An 18,425-nucleotide genomic window follows, 5' to 3' on the forward strand; every position below is an offset into this window, starting at 1 on the left:
GAGTATCACCCCTGCCTTCCGCGGAAATTCAGAGGGATTACTCCCTGGCGAACCCCGACGGATGAGCACTCAGTCCCGGGCCAAGCATGCCTGTTTGTTCCACGCCACCACCTGTCACACAGCATGCCTTTCTGCCGTGCCGCCGCATCAGTTCTCCGTCCCGTACAGCAGCTGACAATTTCCTCCTTCCTGGCTGCACAGGGGACGCCGGTGCCTCTGACAACACTGTTCCCCCGCTGCTTTGTCCCATTTGCTGCTCCACACAGTGCCAGCCGCCTCTTAGACTGCCCCCCTCACCACTCCCCGCTGTGGACTCAGTGCTGCTGCCCGAGATTTCACTATGACATTGCAAGGAGAAGGGCGCTTGCCTTGTGTGCCCGCACTGGGGATGAGAGTTACACAGGGGGCTGCCAGGCTGCTACCCCAGGCCGATGTATGACATTCTGACTAAGCCCTTGCATGTTCCTTGTTCCCTTACTGGCCTCCTTCCAGGACCTGCTGTGCAGCCAATCAGCAACCGGGGGTGTGACCCCTCCTGTCAATCTTCACTCCACCAGGAGTTCCTGATGGCATCAAGATACACTAATATCCAACACCTCTACTCGAGCCAACCCAAACAACCAATAACCATGAATCAGCAACCCCAAATAACCAGTTACAGTGAATCAGCAAACCCAAATAACCAGTCACCGTGAATCAGCCAACCCAAACAACCAATAACCATGAATCAGCAAACCCAAATAACCAGTTACAGTGAATCAGCCAACCCAAATAACCAAGCACCGTGAATCAGTTAATCCAAACAGCCAATCAGGTTGCAAATGGTGTGGAGGTGGTGTGGAATTTAATAATACGCGTCCCGTGGGGGCTCTGGTGCTGCAACACACTCACCAATCACAGCCTGCCTCTTAACTGTCAGCCCACTGTCAGATAGCCAATAATATTTTTCAACTCTCCAGAAAGACTGGCCAATTAGAGCTCAGACTGATGGCAGCCAATGAAAAATAGCTGGTTGTCGGGCAGATTAAATTTAGCTTTGTTGCAGGGCAGATTAACCCAGAATTAACCCTTGCATGCCCTGGATGAATTGCAAACCTATATATAATTAGCGATAGCACTTTTGTAGGACCCTTCTGGGCCATTGCACTTTACTGGGTTTTTTTGCCTTCCTCTTGATCAACATTCGAAGGTAATAGGCTGAACTGGATGGACATGTATCTTTTTTCGGCCTTACATACTATGTTACCAGTGGATACATGAGGGCTAGCATACAAGGCAATCGGGCTCAGGACACTGTGGACAGACCACCAGTAGAGATTATCATCTGATTGTCCAACAAGCACGATCAGCTCCAACTGTTTCGTGGTCTGCCATTTAGACACGTGGCACCATCGTTATAGGCCACTCGGTCTGTCGGAACTGCTTCCAGGTGCTTGGCTGAAGGACATTTGCTCTCATGGCGTCCATTACATGTATTGCCTATGACACCCATCCACTGTCACCTCTGTTTGCAGTGCTGTCGTGAACAATGAAAATGGACTATTACAAAGTGGAACCGCGTTGTCATCAGCAACGAAACCAGGTTTAATTTGGGCACTATCAATGGCCATATTCGTGTCTGGAGGCCTAGGGGCGAGTGCCACAATCCTGCCTTTGCTGATGAGTTTGGCACACTACTAGCGTGATGGTCTAGGGGGCAATTGCATATAACAGTCGGTCCCCCCTAGTAGTGGTATGAGGGACAATGACAGCTCAGTGATATGTTCAGGACATCCTGCAGCCATATATGTTCCTCTCATGGCGGCTTCCAAGAAGCACTTCCCAGCAGGATAATACTCGGCCGCACACAAAAGGGGGTCACAGGAATGTCTCCACAACTTTGTCACACTTTTGGTGATCAATCACCAGATTGATCACCAACAGAGCATATATGAGGCCATCTGGAATGCCAACTTTGATAGCCTACCAGTTTGCACGATCTAGAGGCTCAGTTATAGCAAATGTGGAGCGATATGTCGCAGGATACAATATGGAACCCGTATGCCTTCATGCCCGGCAGTATCACATGTTGTATCCAAGCTAGAGGCGGTACAACAGGGTACTAGAGCCTCCATGCTCGTCCGTATCACATCTTACATCCAAGCTAGAGGCGGTACAACAGGGCACTACAGCCTCCATGCCCGCCTGTATCACATCTTGTATCCTAGCTAGAGGCGGTACAACAGGGAACAAGAGCCTCCATGCCCGCTTGTATCACATCTTGTATCCAGGCTAGAGGCGGTACAACAGGGAACTAGAGCCTCTATGCCCACCCATATCACATCTTGTATCCAGGCTAGAGGCGGTACAACAGGGTACTAGAACCTCCCTTTAAGTGTTCATTTATTGCAGAAAACGGATCCTTTTGCTGTGATATTCTAATCACTTACTTATATCAACGTTACAATGATATATATATATATAAAGTTTCATTGATTCCGACAACTCCTTTTAGGGGCTTGATTTATTTTTACAATGTGTATATATATCTACATTTTGTGGTGGTTGAAATTCTGAGCTTTGCCATGAGTGCCCCTGAGTTCTATGTATGTCCATTTACAGCATAATTTAAGAACCCATAGCCTATAATGATGGTATTCCGCACGTAACATGCACCAAAATAGGTAATGCCTTTTGTTTTTTCACATGCCAGAAAAACACACATCTCCATGGCCCAATGTAAATCAATAGGCTTTACGCACTGCGTATTACACATGTAAAAAGTATGTGCAGAAAACATATGCCTGTGTGAGTAAGCCCTTAGGGTGGTTTTAGATAGGACGATGTGTCCAACACCCATGCCAACGACTATTGCTCCTGTGCTTTCACACAAGAGAAATAGTTGATCAGTAATTGCAGGCGGAGCACGCCGAAGATCTCTTCTGGCCACCCGCCTCCATTTACTGCAAGCAGACAGTCCCTTATAGGTTTCAGTAAGCTGAAACTGAATGACTACCAACTACTGAGCGTCTTCTCTCTAGTATACATGGTGCAAACGGCTATGATGGGTCGTTGTCCTGTCCGTGAAATCAATGGATAGTACATGAACGGCAAATACGCCCATGCGAATGGATCCTGGGCTGATTTAGTCCCCCTCATACAGTTGATGAGGTTGTTACAATATATTAGTCTAGGTATGAGTTATCATCTATTTGGGCCAATTACATACCTCTGCTGCCCGAAAATATACATTCTAATTCTGAAAAGGACTTTAGAATGATTTATTCAAGTGTTTCCAAGCGAAATCAGTAAACACAATTCACCTATAGTACCTTCCAAAAGGTTTCAAACAGCAAATCACTAGTCAGAATCATCCTTGGGAGGTCTTCCACCAAGAATAGAAACATATCTTAACTGAAAAACCTTAGAATTTATCCACCGTCTCCAAGATTCCAAGAGACAGTCGAAGAGCGTGCTATTCATATATATTCATATACAGTCATACCTCTACTTTCGTTGCCTTTGTCTTTTGCCGATTTCCAGTTTCGACGATTCTTCAGTGCAGAATCTTGCCTCTACTTTCATTGCTTGCTTCTAGTTTCACCGGCCCACGTGACCTTTCTGCTGACGTCACAGCCATTCATGGATTGCTCCAATCACAGACATTCATGGATGAATGGCTGTGATTGCAGCATCCAGTGCTGTCTGTGATTGGCCGAGCGGCTCAGCCAATCAGAGCAATCCCTTGCTTGAGGCGGGGAATTTTAATCCCCCTGTCACTAGCAATATGCTTTGCTGGCTTGACAAGCCTAAATGGAGCTCCGGAGAGCGGCCACCAGGACACCGATGGCACCTGCTGGGTGAGTATATTGTTTTTTTTTCTCTCAGGCAGTGTAGCTAGGGCGTTTAGCGCTGCCAACAACGCGATACCAAGTTGTGACGCGTTCTTGGCAGCGCTGAAACCGCTGCCCATTCATTTTAAGTGGCGAAGCAGGGCAAAAACGCTCGTGTGAACAGCCCCATTGAAATGAATGGGAGCATTGTATAGCATTTAGTGCTGTGCTGCAAAAGTAGCGCTAAACGCTGTACAAAAATGTGGTTTGCTGTGTTTTTTGGAATGTCTAGAACAAATTCATCGGATTTACATTGATTCCTATGGAAATAATTACCTCTAGTTTCATTGGTTTTAAGTTTAGCCGATTGCTTTCGGACGGATTACCAACGAAACTAGAGGTTTGACTGTATATATTATATATAGTAGCAAGCTGGGGGTTACTCGTCTATAGGGTTGCCATCTTTGCCATTCAGCAGGGTTGGCACCATATGCAATATGGAGACTCAAATCTATTGAAATTCTGGCACCTGCCTGCTTTTATCTCATATCACAGCAAGCATTTGTGAAACCTACAACGACTCAGGTTTTACAACCCACAGGGTCTCACTCACCATCCTCCACCCAGGACATCTAGAGGGCGTCCTTCCCTGCCTGACCTTGTTACGGGCCTAGACTGGTCCCAGCCAGACCTCAGACTCCCAGTTCCTAATGACTGCTGCTACAGCTTCTGACTCCGGCCAACTTCCCACAGTGTAGCAGGAACTGATACTTTTATTTTACTTCCTGCCACACCCACAGCTGTTCTCTATCTTCAGGTATCAGAATGCCTGCCTACAGCCCCCTACAGGCCATTCTGTGTACTAGCCTTTTACAATGTATATATACATTTTTTTTAGTTCAATAAACATGTATATTAATATTTCTGACTATTTCTTACCTATATTACAATTTAAGGAACGTTTCCAAACTTTCGGACAGTACTGTATACTTATAGTAACTACATATCTATCAATAGTTAAATTGGTTTTCGTTTTAACAAACACTTTTGCTGCTGCCTCAGATCCAAGAGCTTTGCCTGAGAGAACCCGAACAATTATGGAATAATACTCTTAGGAACTGAGCATGCCAAGTGCCAAATGGAGAATCAAGGTGTTTTGAGTCCCCCATGTGGGTCTATTTTGCAGTGCTGGATTTCATAGCTTTTCAATGAAGCATCTGCAGCGCCTTCGAGTCTCGCTTTTTAGTTACATGCAGCCTTTGTCAAGCATGTAGTATATAAAGCCAAACTGATGCAATAAAAAAGAATATATCATGACCGTAAGGCACTATGGACTATTTATTTGCATTACTTGATTGAGCCATTGGATCTGTCTCTTTCTTGGCTCATTGCCTGCATTACAAGGTGATCTTCACACAGTGCAGCCATCCTTCTGTTTAATAGTCAATGAAAGGCTTTTTGGTTAATTTCATCCTCGCATACTATAGCTTTACAGAAAATCCAATAGACTTTGGAAAGACGAGTATTTTTTTTATATATATTTCAACTGGCTCTTATCCAGCCCACACAAAATGACATAGTCCATTATCTGGACCTTGATATGTGCTTTAGGTACACAGAGATCCCTTTACGGGCATTGAAAATGAATGTATCAAAAAGGTATGAGAATTTTCTGTTATTTTGGTTTTGATCATGTCTCTTGGGCGTCATTGTTACTATGATAATTAATAATGGCTAGCACAGATCTCTGCAGCACTCATCTTTATCTAAAATCAATGATGGCTGCACCCTTGCCAACTGTCAGTCACATGTAAAACTTGGATGCAGCATGATTTACTATGGCTTTGTTTTCTGACATATATAGCCAGTATAAATAGATCTGGACAGCATTTCCAGATCCCTATAAGACCATGGGGCTTATCTTAAATGATGTGTCTGAAATACATTGAGATTTCAATGTGCTCGTTCCAAAAATATGTATGGGGAGACGGCAGTGCATGTAAAATACACTGAAATGAGTGAACATGTATTGAAGTTCTAAAAAGCGCACTTCACCCTATAATGTTCCTAATGCCCATAAGTGGAGAAAGGGAAAAGAGCCGCAAGCCAAGTATGTGCCTTTTCTGGTTCCAAGATGTGTTCACATCTGCTTAATTGCCAAGAACATTTTGTCACTTTGCTACAAAGAAAGGTGAAGAGGGAGTGAAAACTAAACCTATAAAGTTCACATAGTAGCACAGTATAGAGAAAAGTACCGTGTGAAGAGACGTGATGATGTCACTTGTTTGGTATTATTTGCTGTCCACAGGTAATAGAATATGTGACTTTCATGATCGTACTGAGAGCTTCTTAGTTAACGAACATACAAGTTCATCCCAGGTGACCTTCAACGAACGTTCACTCTTGTATTAGGGATACGTATACACTGACATGCCATAAAATATCTGTATGGTGTGTTTTTACGCTGGCAAAAACCGCGTAAACAGGAAAAAGGTACAATTGAGTCACAGCTAAAATTAGCTTTTTCCCATCCATTCTCACGTCTGTATATACGTCGCAGTCTGGAATTCCCTTGGTCGCATTAATCCTTGGAATGACTTCTAATGCCTAAATGGAGGCACCTGTCATGTTTTGGCCGCTACCAAACTCCCTCCCCCTCCCTTTTTGTTCAGCTCCCATAGGAATCTTTAGGAGCTGCTAGTGTATATCAGCCAAAAGATAGGGCAAGACCTATGTTTTCCAGCCGCATATAAATTCGGTTGCCAATGTTCTATGTTTTGTGGCGCAACGTTTTTACGTGCCTGAAAATCGGTCATCTGAATGAATGCATTGGAATCCAGTGGCTCAGGGGGTTACAATTTTTTATTGTGACTAAATTAGTCGCGTAAGAATGCCTGTGTGAATAAGAACGTAGGGCTTAAACAAACAAACAAACATATGCGGAAATAAGCTCGCTGCAAGAGAGCGTATTTGCGCAAGAACTAGGTCTTGAGATGGCGATGCTCCGGCTGATATGTGCGTGCCAGCGTATAGTACTGTAATTTTTGCACTCAAAATGCGGTTCACACGAGCGTGATACTCCCTTTTTGTGGACTATAATGGCTAATTAAAGCCAAATTAGGGTCAGCTGTCTTCTTTCCCCTGCATTGTACACAGTGTGGCACCCATTCCCTCTTTCAAATGAGAATCGTTCAGTCTTTCACAGACTGAACGATCCAGGCTTCTTTCACATAAGCGCATATCGGCCGGCCGTTTTCATAGCCAATATATGCTATGTTGGGGGTGAAAAACTGGTGAACGGGCGCACAAATCAAACGTTTGTGCGCCCATTCATATGGCCTGGTGAGGCCAGCGCAAATCCGCGGACCTCACCAGGCCATCTCCCTTTTCCCCTCTCTCCCCTTTGCAGGCTCACCTATCTTCCTCCCCGCTCATTCTGTGCAATGGGAGGGGGCAGGACATGGGTGGAGCTAAGCGCTGGTCAGCCCTGCCTCCTCTCATTGATGGCTATGGACAAGGAGAGGGAGGGTGCTTAGCTCTGCCTCTGTCCCGCCCCCTCCCCTTGCACAGACGAGCAGGGAAGAAGAGACGTGAGCCTGCATGGGGGGAGGAGAACAGAGGGAGGGAGTTTAACAGCTACAGTGCTAAACTACCTCCCACCTACAGCCGCTGTTCGTCATAAAATCCATCGTTCGGCAGAAGAGCTGATAGCACGGACTTCACACAGTGTTCTCCTCAGAACAAAGGGAATGTATTCAGAGAACAGACCAGCTGCTGTTCTCTGCATAGCTCCCGATGGCTCACACGCTTTAATAAGCTACTAATTGGCATTAGTACCAATTAGTAGTTTATGCAAAATGATTGCTCAAAAGCTATCTTTTGAGCAATTATGTTTGTGTAAAAGGGCCTTTACTCATATAGGCCGAGGGAAGATGTTTAATAAGGCCTTACACCAAAGACACTTAAGATGTTTGCAGATTGTGTTTTCCTGACTCAGTGGCATCGGGAACATTTTTTGTTAGAAGTCACTAAGGAAATAAACACGGATTTGTAATGCTTTTAGATGAATGAGATCATAAAGAATTGTTGTGAATGTAAGTTCTCCGTGAGTCATGGGAACAAGCAGCAGGGCATGTGTACGATTGTATGTGTCATGTATCAGTGCTGAACACAACAGAAACAAGACATGTGAAACAGTAAGAGATTTATTTCCTCTAAGGGCTTCAATAGACAATTGTATGCGCAAATACGTTTTGCATATTGGCGCATGAAGAAGGGCTGTCCACAGTGTTGCACCCTTCCCCTTGATTTTTTTTAACCTGCCATAGACTTCTATGGCAACTTTCTGCATAACACGCAGGAAAATAGGGCAAGACTTATCTTTTCTCATGCGCAATTCCTTCAAACAAACCGATTGAAATCAATGGGTTCACTGTGTCACATTTTGTGGGCATTAGTTTCACGTGCACAAACACATTTGTCTGCTTAAGCCCTAATTCTGTAATCTGTGACATACAATACAGCTCCTTGGGTTTACTAGTACGTGGGGTGTGCTGTGTTCTACATAGAGGAATGCTGTAATAAATTTAAGGCTAGATACAGATCCGCGCCACCATACAATGCTCCGAATAAACCAAATATGAGATTTACTCACCTGGTGCAAAGCGGGGCCCCGATGATCCTAGTTAGCCTGTAGTGTATAGAGGGATCCTCCAATATCCTTCGTTCCAAAGGAGATGCAGCAGGAGGGATAACCCCAAAGGGTATCACACCAACGATGGGGAGGATTTAAAATGAAAGAATAGAAAAGTCTCCTTCGGACCTCATTGTCATGGAAGGTAGGCAAATGCTATATAAGAAAGATATATTTATGTATGTGTCATGCTTGAAAAAGGCGTTTATAAGAACGCCGAAACGCGTTGCAATTTTATTATATGTTCATTTATGAACTATTGGAATAAATGCATTATGTTAAATATTGAGGAGACCCGATAGTTTCCTTGCTTTGGACCTGGGGATCCTTGGAAAGAGCGCGGAAGGAGACTTTTCTATTCTTTCGTAATAAATTTAAGGATATGCAATAATTATGGTAATTTAAAATAACTTGTCCAGGACTTTGGAGATTTTTTCTATTGATGACCTTTCCTGTGGATCCTCACCAATCAGATAATACCCTGCACTACTGTCAATTTGGACAGTGCAGGAAGCAGATCGTGCTGTCTATATTGCAGCAGCCCAGGCACAGCTCCTATAGAATTTAATGGGAGCTATGCCTGCACTACTAAACCCGGCCACTGCACTAAATATGGCACAATCTGCTTTGTGCATTGTCTGTATTTAAAAATATGTACTTGAAATTACTGTATCATTACTAAAGAAATTGTCCAGCTGTAAACTATTAATGGCCTATCTGCCGGATGGGCCATCAATAGTAGATCAGCGGGGGTTTGCCGCCTAGGGCCCACAATGATCAGCTATTTACCTAGTCACTGTGCTCGTGCACTGAGCTGATTTCTGCAGGGGCCAAGTTTAGTATTACAGGCAAAGTTGCCATTGAAGTTAAAGGGAACGTTGCTTGTAATAACAAACTGGGCCACCACAGTGGAAATGGAGCTGCCCGCTTCCTGCAGAAATCAGCACAGTGCACGAGCACAGCAGGCTAGGGCTGTGGAGTCGGTAAGCCAAACCACCGACTCCTTCATATAGGACTTGTGTTTTTTAAAGTGATACATTTACTGTATTAAAATGGTAACATCAGGCTTTTCATCACCATTATGATACAATAATCAAGCTACTAGATAAAACATAAAGTATATTTATTGGAATACAATTTCAGAACACAAAACCTTACTAACCTGTAAATATGCACTATGTATTTAGTAGGTAGGAAAAAAAGTTTTCAATTGAAACATAGTAAACAACATTTGTGCAGTCTATTAATTTGTACCCAGAAACAGTATCACCTCCATCAGATCCTTCTCCATATATGACCTCAAATCTGATCTAAATATTTAACACTAAGTCTAAATTTATTTTTTATAAGCTGAAGTTGGAGTTGGTACATTTCTACTGACTCTGACTCCACCACGATGGGACTTCACAGCCCTGCAGTGGGCCAGCTAACAGCTGATCATAGGGGTCCAGAGCAGCAGATCCCTGTCAATTTACTATGGTTGGTCTATCCTACAGAGAAGCCTTCAATAGTTTACAACTGGACAACCCCTTTAAGCAATGCTGTATTTATGACTCTATGGTGCTCCCTGGAAGACCTTTTAAATGAACTGTTTTCACCCTACATTTGCCAAATCTCCCAGATTGTTTCCTCTAAAAAAGCCTGGATTCCAAGATGAACCAGACAAGCTGATGGCATTTCTAACGGGAGTGACCAGTCACTGATGAACAGCACATTCTCTGCTAATAGATGTTGTTGGCCCACAAGGGTGGGAGAAGACTGATACTAATCATGGGGGCACTCTGAGTGGAAGCATTCTAGAGACATCGACTGTCATTACACTGGTCTACAAAAAAATACGATTTCTTTGTCACAAATGGAGAAATATGTTGTCTCAATGTAACTTTTTGTGGTGTTTTCAAATATACTTTTAGTTTTTTTTCTATCACACAAGGTTTCTGAGTGACACCCACTTAAAATTTTAGGAAAATGTTTATTTTAATACATAGGCCAACATGAAAAGATTTTAGAAAAAAATATAGATTTTCTGCTATATTTTGCTTGTGGTACAACCCTCTTGAGTGTCCAGCAGTAATCAGCAAGCATACTGGGACTCTATTTGCCTTGGTACCGCTTCTCCATGCTTGAGATATTTTGATGAAACCTCTCACCATGCTCATCGCTAACTGCACCAAGATTGTCCAGAAAGAAATCCAGATGTGAATGGAGGAAATGGATCTTGAGAGACATGTTACCTCCCAGTGTTTTGTAGGAAAGCAAGAATTCATTAACTAAGTCACTGTAGTTCTCGGCCTTGACATTTCCCAAGAAGTTCTTGCAAACGTTTCTAAAAGAATTCCATGTTGCTGCTTCAACTTCATTTAAGACAAAAATTCTGCTTACCAGTGTTATTGGAGTCTAGTCTGTATTTTGGCTTCTGCCTTATAGCCTGCTGCTACAGTTTCACCCAAAAAATTGCTTAAAAATCAGTAAGTGTATTTATACCATCCCAAAGAATTCCTTTTCGATAGTAAATTCTCCTTCTGTCTTTTATGTATGAAGGTAGACGTTATACACCTATACTACACACATGGCATGCACTTATGTTGGCTTTCTGCATTATACAGCGTTTAATACCAGACCTCTTATTAGGCTGACACCTCAGAGCACTACCATGAGGCAGCACTTCTAAATGGTTTCACGACTTTGACTTTAGAGAAGTGGAAGTGGCCTTAGAAGTTATGCCCAACATAAATAATCCCCATATTTTCAGCAGACAGCATCATGAGCACCTGATATCCGATTTCCCTAGTACCAGCTGTTGTGAGCAGCTTCTGCTGTAGCCATGTGATCCTGTCAACAGTTCAGAGCCACTTCTAAACAGTGACAAAGACTCAGCTATGACGGTGCTGGAGGAAAAACCTTTCGCTGTGCAACTCTCCAATGTCTACTTCACTATCGCGGCACTTTTCTGCTTTAAATTGTTTGTGAAAATCAGCCTTGCCATCCTTAGCCATTTCTACATAGTCAAGGGTAATCGTAAAGAAGCTGCACGAATACAGGCAGAGTTCTATGCTGTGACCCAAGGACAAGGTACTGTTCCCATTATACTCTAGTCATTCCAGTCATCTGTACATGTGAACTTCATATGTAGATCTGCAACTACAAACATTCCAAGTAGCTGTTGCTTTCTTTAACATGTAACACAAAGTTCCTTCTTTAGCACCCTAGGCCACAATCAGTGACTATCATCTTTCTAGCAAGTATTATGTTGCAAAACGCTGTGGTGCTTCAGTATTAGTCTGTGAAAAGAAAAAAAAACTTTGGAAAATATGTATTGAACATAATTCACCTTTCTGAATGCGTTTTGACTGTGCAGCCACCTTTCAGGAGGATAGCTTGCATTTTTCAGTAGGGTGAGCAGTGGTAACATTGTGTCATATCATGTATTGTATCATGTATCATATTATGTATCAAGTTGTGGCAGCATCATTCAGTGCTTCTGGTTTAAAGTAAGATGATCACAGTAAAATCTACAAACTATATAACTGATACATGACCGCAGTGCTTTACTCTCATGACTGTATGGTAACATTGTATGCAAGGACACTATTGACAAATGAGGATGTTGTAGCAATGTATGCCATTCTTTCGCAGTCTATAGAAGCATACATTATTTTAATTGAATATATTCCTGGTTTGTGCCTTTTATGGATTTTACAAAAGTTGTGCATTCTTCGTCTATCGATTAAACCAGCCATGCACAGAGCAAATGTAAATGTGCCCAAATCAATAAACGGTATTAGGTGTTGGTTTTCTTGATTACTTTGTGTATGTTTTGCCTCCTCTTGATGACTTTATGTTTACAAGCAGGATTGTTTATTTTGCTGCCCTTGGATACAGCTCAGCCAGGCTGCTTGCAGCACAACAGTTTTGTATTAGGCCTACGGGCACTTTGTAGGTAAATAAAACTCTGCTCGTGTTTAATATTATACTGAATATTTCACTTTGAAGCAATTGCTTTAGGCCAGGCTCACAGGAACGGGTCGGATTCCGCATGTGGTTTTTCGCAGCGGTAGACCTGCAATCATTCACAGAAAGTAATTGCGAATGATCGCAGAAAATTGTTGATGCAAGCATTTTCCCACATGAATGTACACTATGCACAGCGTATTGTCCGCTCGGAAGAATGATCTCTCTTCCTTTGAAGTTGCAAGCATTTCCGAGTGAAAATGCATGTCTTACAATGCCCGCATTTTACAGCGGATCTTCTGCGCAGACGACGATCACGGACTCCGCAATTAAAATCCACCCGTGGGAGCCCAGCTGCACTAGTAGGATGATATTTAAAGGGGTTGTCTCGCGAAAGCAAGTGGGGTTAAGCACTTCTGTATGGCCGTATTAATGCACTTTGTAATATACATCGTGCATTAAATATGAGCCATACAGAAGTTATTCACTTACCTTCCCTGCGCTGGCGTCCCCGTCTCCATGGCTCCGTCTAATTTCAGCGTCTAATCTCCCGATTAGACGCGCTTGCGCAGAAGGGTCTTCTCCCATCTGGTCGGCCTGGCACGAGCGGCATTCTGGCTCCGCCCCCTTCTACGCGTCATCGCGTAGCTCCGCCCCCGTCACATGTGCCGATTCCAGCCTCCTGATTGCCTGGAATCGGCACGCGTTTCGGCGATTGCAATCGGGGGTTGGACCCGATGACCCCGGAGGTCCCTTCCAACTCTACCATTCTAGGATTCTATGAACATACATTATGGGCAGAGGCGTAACTTTAAGCCCCAGGCCCCAATGCAAAACCTGTAATGGGGCCCCCCAGCTATAATGTTTTACTCATAGTACTGGGGTCTCTATATGGAGAAGAGAGGCCTTATGGGCCCCCAAAGGCTCCTGGGCCCGAGTGCAACCACATCTCCTGCATCCTCTATAGTTACCCCCCTGATTATGGGTATTTGTCTTTTGAAAGCTCTTGTGGTAGTTTTTTTAAAATGTATTGTAAAAAGTGAGTAGGGCTTCAGTCATATGGAGTGCAATTTACTGACATTCACAAATGCTTTAACTCTAAAATGTGTAAAAAATTGTCCTATGTCCTATTTTGGCGCGTAATACATACCATTAGGACGGCTTCACCCAGGTGTATGTATTTTTACGTTTATCTCAGCGCAACATATTTCTGCTATGAACGGGTCTTTTCTGCATGCGTATTGGTGCATTTTACTGTACTTATTGTGCATGCAGGGCATGTTCATTTGTGTGCAGAAGATAAACAATGTAACTGAATACTTAGCCTGATGAGTTCCAGATTTGTTCTTTTTTTCATGGAATTGCACAGCATATTGCGCATGTGTACAAGCTTGCACTTGCATTTGGGCACCTCCCATAGACTTCTATGAAGAATCTTGCTGCGCAAATGCTCACAAAAACAGAGCAGGTCCCCTTTTTTGCGCACACGAGAAATGTGCGTGCAAAAAAAAAAAGGGGGGGACAGGAGATTGCACCCATTGAAATTAAAGGGTTCTATTCTATGTATACTGTGCGCACAAATTCACCCGTTTGAAGCTGCCCTTATAATCTATGGGTGCATACAGAGCTGGTATTTTCATTTCTAACATCATTACTTTCTTTTTCTAACATCAGTTCACCATCAGGACTGATGTCTGTATCTGCTTATCTGGCATTCATGGCCTTAGGCCCAATGTCCACGGGTAAATTTGAATTGTCAGTGCCCCACGCGGACGATCCGCAGCTCAAGCCACCCATAGAAAGACATGGGCGTCCGCAGCTGAATGAAAGCATGCAGATGTTTATTGCGGAACTTTTTAGTCCAGAAAACAAATCATAGCATGCTCCATTTTGCTGCGGTTCTCGCACAGACGTCTTCCATTGAAGTCAATGGAAGCCGTCCGATCCACAGCCCATCCACAATTCAATTGCGGATGGGCTACAGATTCCACAAAAAAGCAGTAGATTTAAAAATATATAGTATATCTACTGCACATGTGTGCCAGCCTGCGCTTCCACACACATCCACAGTGAAGACTCGGACAGGTAAGCACTGTCCTCAGTCGCGGGCAGGGTTGGATTCCACTGCGGAATCCGACCCGCCGTGGACATGAGGTCTAATAATCTTGGCTAGTGCATCTTAGGTTTATTAACCAGCATTTCGCTGCCTTCTCTGGTATATACAGGGCGATTGTACCTCAGGTGTATATTAGCAACTGCAGGGTGTCAATGGAGATGATTGGGTCTCAGTCCTGAGTCTTTTTAAAGACATGTTAAGAAGCCTCCATTTTCCTTAGAAATTACCCAATTGTATGTTAACACGACTGAGGTTTGGCTCCACCTAATTAACCTAAATACCACATAATTAACTACAGAGTGCGGTTCCATTATATTTTCACCACATTAAGCTCTTGATGTTCTGTCCATACGGCCAGAGAAACGCGTCAAGCATTCTAAATGTCTGTGGATTTTAAAATTAGATTATGGAGAGCTCTGTGATTTCTAACAGACCATCCCAATATCATACTTTGGAGCATTAAAGGTGTTTTTGAGCATCCAATATATTTACATACTGTTGGAACATCAATCCAATAGTTTTGTAGTATACTATTCAGTCTGCACCCCTCTGTCGGTCTGGTTTACCCATCCTCACTAGCCCACTGTGGGCCCTTGCTGGACACCGCTAGGGGTGTTACATGGCTGCCAAACATATTGACAGCCTCTTTAGCATTTATCATCAAGCGTTTTCTACATCTTTGGCTCTTTGGTTGTGGATCTTTGGCCGCAGTCCTCAACCTCTATTCTGAGGGTCAGACATCACAACGAGGTACTAGCTAGCCTGGTGATATTTATGTGGGGGTCTATCCAGTTTACAATCACCCGTTTATTAGGCCCTACCATCCATCAAGGCTTTGTTATCCCCTTTTTCACATCTTTGGGGTTTGTTCACCTTTGTTTTGTTTTTTTCACCATAGAATCTAGATGTAAATGTGTTTGTGCCTTTACACCCCATAATTTTAATTATTTAGCGATAAAACGGTTGTTTTAGGTTATTCTTCTGTAGGCGTATTGTGCAAAGAATAGAACCCATTGTTTCCAATGGGTTCATTTGCATTTTTGCGTGTGCCTTTAGCACACCAAAAAAGACTGCAACATGTTCTACTTTGGTGCGTATTTGTAAATGCACCATAGTAGAACTGTGCAAGCTTGTGAGAAAAATCCTAAACCCCAGCCTTTTCAATCACGGTGCAGGTGAGTCCTGTTTCGATGTGAACGGTCCCCGGCAGCACAGAAAATACAGTAAAAAGCACAGATACGCCCGCAATATCGCAGCCTTCACAACACAAAGTCATGTTATCATGAGCGTTTCTGCGCTTACGCTCATCTGAAGGAGTCCTTAAGAAAATTTCTCACAGCATCCAACTTTGGAAATCTACACAAAATATATTTCTGCATTGGTATCTTACCCCCACTAGACTTGCAGAAAGGAATAAGTGGATTCACTGAAGTGAATGAGAAATTGTCTATAACACCAACCCAAGCCACTGAGCACACTAGCCCAGTAAACTGCTGGTCGTGGGGAGCTCAGGTGGTGGCCCCCACTGATCTATTGATGGCCCATCCCAAGGATAGCCCATCAGTATCTTAAAACTGGACAACCCCTTTAAGTTATATTTGTCAATTCAGTAGTGCTGTATCATTATATACCTCAGCTGTTCTACATAGTCTCTGCTACCTCGGTCATATTGTCTGTATATCTTAGATCAGTGATGGTTCTTCCACCTATTTTCAACCCAATACCCTCATCATTTAAGTCAAGCCGCCTCATGATCACTTCTGCATAGAGGTTGGAAAGAAAAGAAGAGAGGATGCATCCTTGTCTGTGCTCTTTTTGATCCTGAGCCCTTCCGTATCCCCATATCTGGTTCTCACTGTGGCTGTAGAGTGACCTGATCCATGTGATCATGTGCGCTAGCACTCCTACCTCCCGCAATGCTTCCCAAAGCTTATTATGCTCAACACAGTCGAAAGCCTTAAGGCCCATTTACACTGGACGATTATCGCTAAAACTTCGCTCATCGGCGATCGTTTTAGCGATAATCGGTGCGTGTAAATGGGCGCATGGCACCCACATTTTGGGCTCTTTTCACTGATCTTTAAAATCAAGTAAGCTTGATTTTATCAATCAGTTTTATCAGTAGTTCTCCATGGGGGAGTGCTGATAGCATTGGTTCCCCTGTGGAGAACAAAGGATCTGAGCACAGCTAATAGCCTCGGGATATTAGCCTGCACTCAGGGAAGGCTTCATTAACATACATAATTGGCATTTAAGTAGCTGAGAAGCTACTCGAATACCAATTATTTTTTATGCAAAATAATCGCTCAAAGCTGTCGCTCAAACTGTCGTTCGATCGATCTTTGAGCGATTATCAGCTGGTGTAAATGGGCCTTTAGTGTAATCAATGAAACACAGGTAGAGCTTCTTCTGATACTCTCTTGCCTTTTCATGATCCACCATAAAGGCTTCTTCCAGCCGCAGTGCCTCTCTGCACACTCTCCCCATCCTACTACTGGCAATAGCCCTCTCAGTGCAACCCCCATGGTAACAGTGTCCCCCCCTTGTGCCTTAAACAGTAATAGTGCCCACTTTTGTGCCACATAAAGTAAGTGTCCCACACAGTAAGAATTCCTTCATGGTGCCCACCAGAAGAAATAATGCCTTCTTTGTTCCCCCACATAGCAATACTACCTATGTATGCCCCACATAGTAATAATTCTTCTTTGTGCACCCTCTATAGGTAATAGTGACCATTTGCGCATTGGAAAAGTAATAATACCTCCTTAGTGCTCCCTCTGTATCTCCTCAAAACAATAGTGCCCCCTGCAGTCCCCAGCCCCCATGAAACACTAGCCAGCAGCACAGTTGTATATTCCTCAATGCCGCTGCCTGATACAGTGCATAGTCCAACTCCTTCACCCCCTCCTCCGACATCTGCTACTCTCCAGAGCATTCTGACAGGAATTGGATAATGTATGGAGCCGCAATAAGTCAGGCAGACGTGTGAGAAATAATGATTCTTGTGCACTGTTGGCCAGAGTTTCGGGAATGTTGGCCCGGCTACGGCATCCCTGCATTGGACCTTGCTCCTAGTTCGTTTGGTGCCTGCTTTCAGCAGCAGAAACGTATCACAATGAGGGATTTTCAATGTTTCTATGTCAGTAAAATGACAAATGTAGATTGAAAGATATTGGATTTAGTATGAAATATTTACAAAGTCCTTGCACCACTTCTTCATCTGCATATACATTCCTTGGAATAAAATGGGGGCGGCTTCTGGGTCACTGCGACTCGGACTCTTGTTTTCTTCTTTGGAAACTGTCAAGGGGTTGTGCAGAATTTATGCAAGTAAAGCCCCCGATAATGAAATGTTCTGATTTATGGTTTTTTGCGTTTCAATTCCTCATCATTTTTAAGAACTTTGCTGTTCGTGGATGAAAACTCTCACAGCTGAGAACTGGGTACAGTTGTATTCAGTGTAAGCAGCCCCGTATGAAGTATACACACAAAAAAATCGCAGCATGTTCTATTTTAGCGCAGATTACGTGCGGACGGGCTCCATTGATCTCTTTTGGAGGGTACTAATAGCAGTGCATCCGCAAATACATTGTGGTTGGCCGTGGATTTTTAAGAGGATAGTTCGCAGATTGCTAGGAGACCACATAATAAAATGAATAAAAGGAAGCAGAAATGCGGGTAAAAGGCAGTGCTGGACTGATTTTTTCAGAGAACACACCATTGTCCACTGCAGTAGGTGGGGTATTGGATATGGGCAGGGTCATTGCTCTCCCATGCCAAGGAAGCAGTATGCCATTCTGAAGGCAGTTCTAAGCTCTCACCACCACAAGAAGGGTTTTCCAGGGGGTTGGCC

At 43.5% G+C, this 18,425-nt stretch overlaps 1 protein-coding gene across 1 annotated transcript in view; it reads left to right on the forward strand.

The window, feature by feature from the left end:
• Positions 1-11,344: 11,344 nt before the first annotated feature.
• The window catches only part of ASB5 (ankyrin repeat and SOCS box containing 5), a 50,967-nt gene continuing 43,886 nt past the window's right edge, over positions 11,345-18,425 (forward strand). Inside the window, exon 1 of the mRNA XM_066573509.1 lies at positions 11,345-11,577. Coding sequence (XP_066429606.1) covers positions 11,385-11,577 — 193 coding nt within the window. The 5' untranslated portion in view covers positions 11,345-11,384. The remainder of the gene's footprint in view (positions 11,578-18,425) is intronic.

The sequence above is a fragment of the Eleutherodactylus coqui genome, chromosome 7 (assembly GCF_035609145.1).
Source record: "Eleutherodactylus coqui strain aEleCoq1 chromosome 7, aEleCoq1.hap1, whole genome shotgun sequence".
Lineage (NCBI taxonomy): Eukaryota > Metazoa > Chordata > Amphibia > Anura > Eleutherodactylidae > Eleutherodactylus > Eleutherodactylus coqui.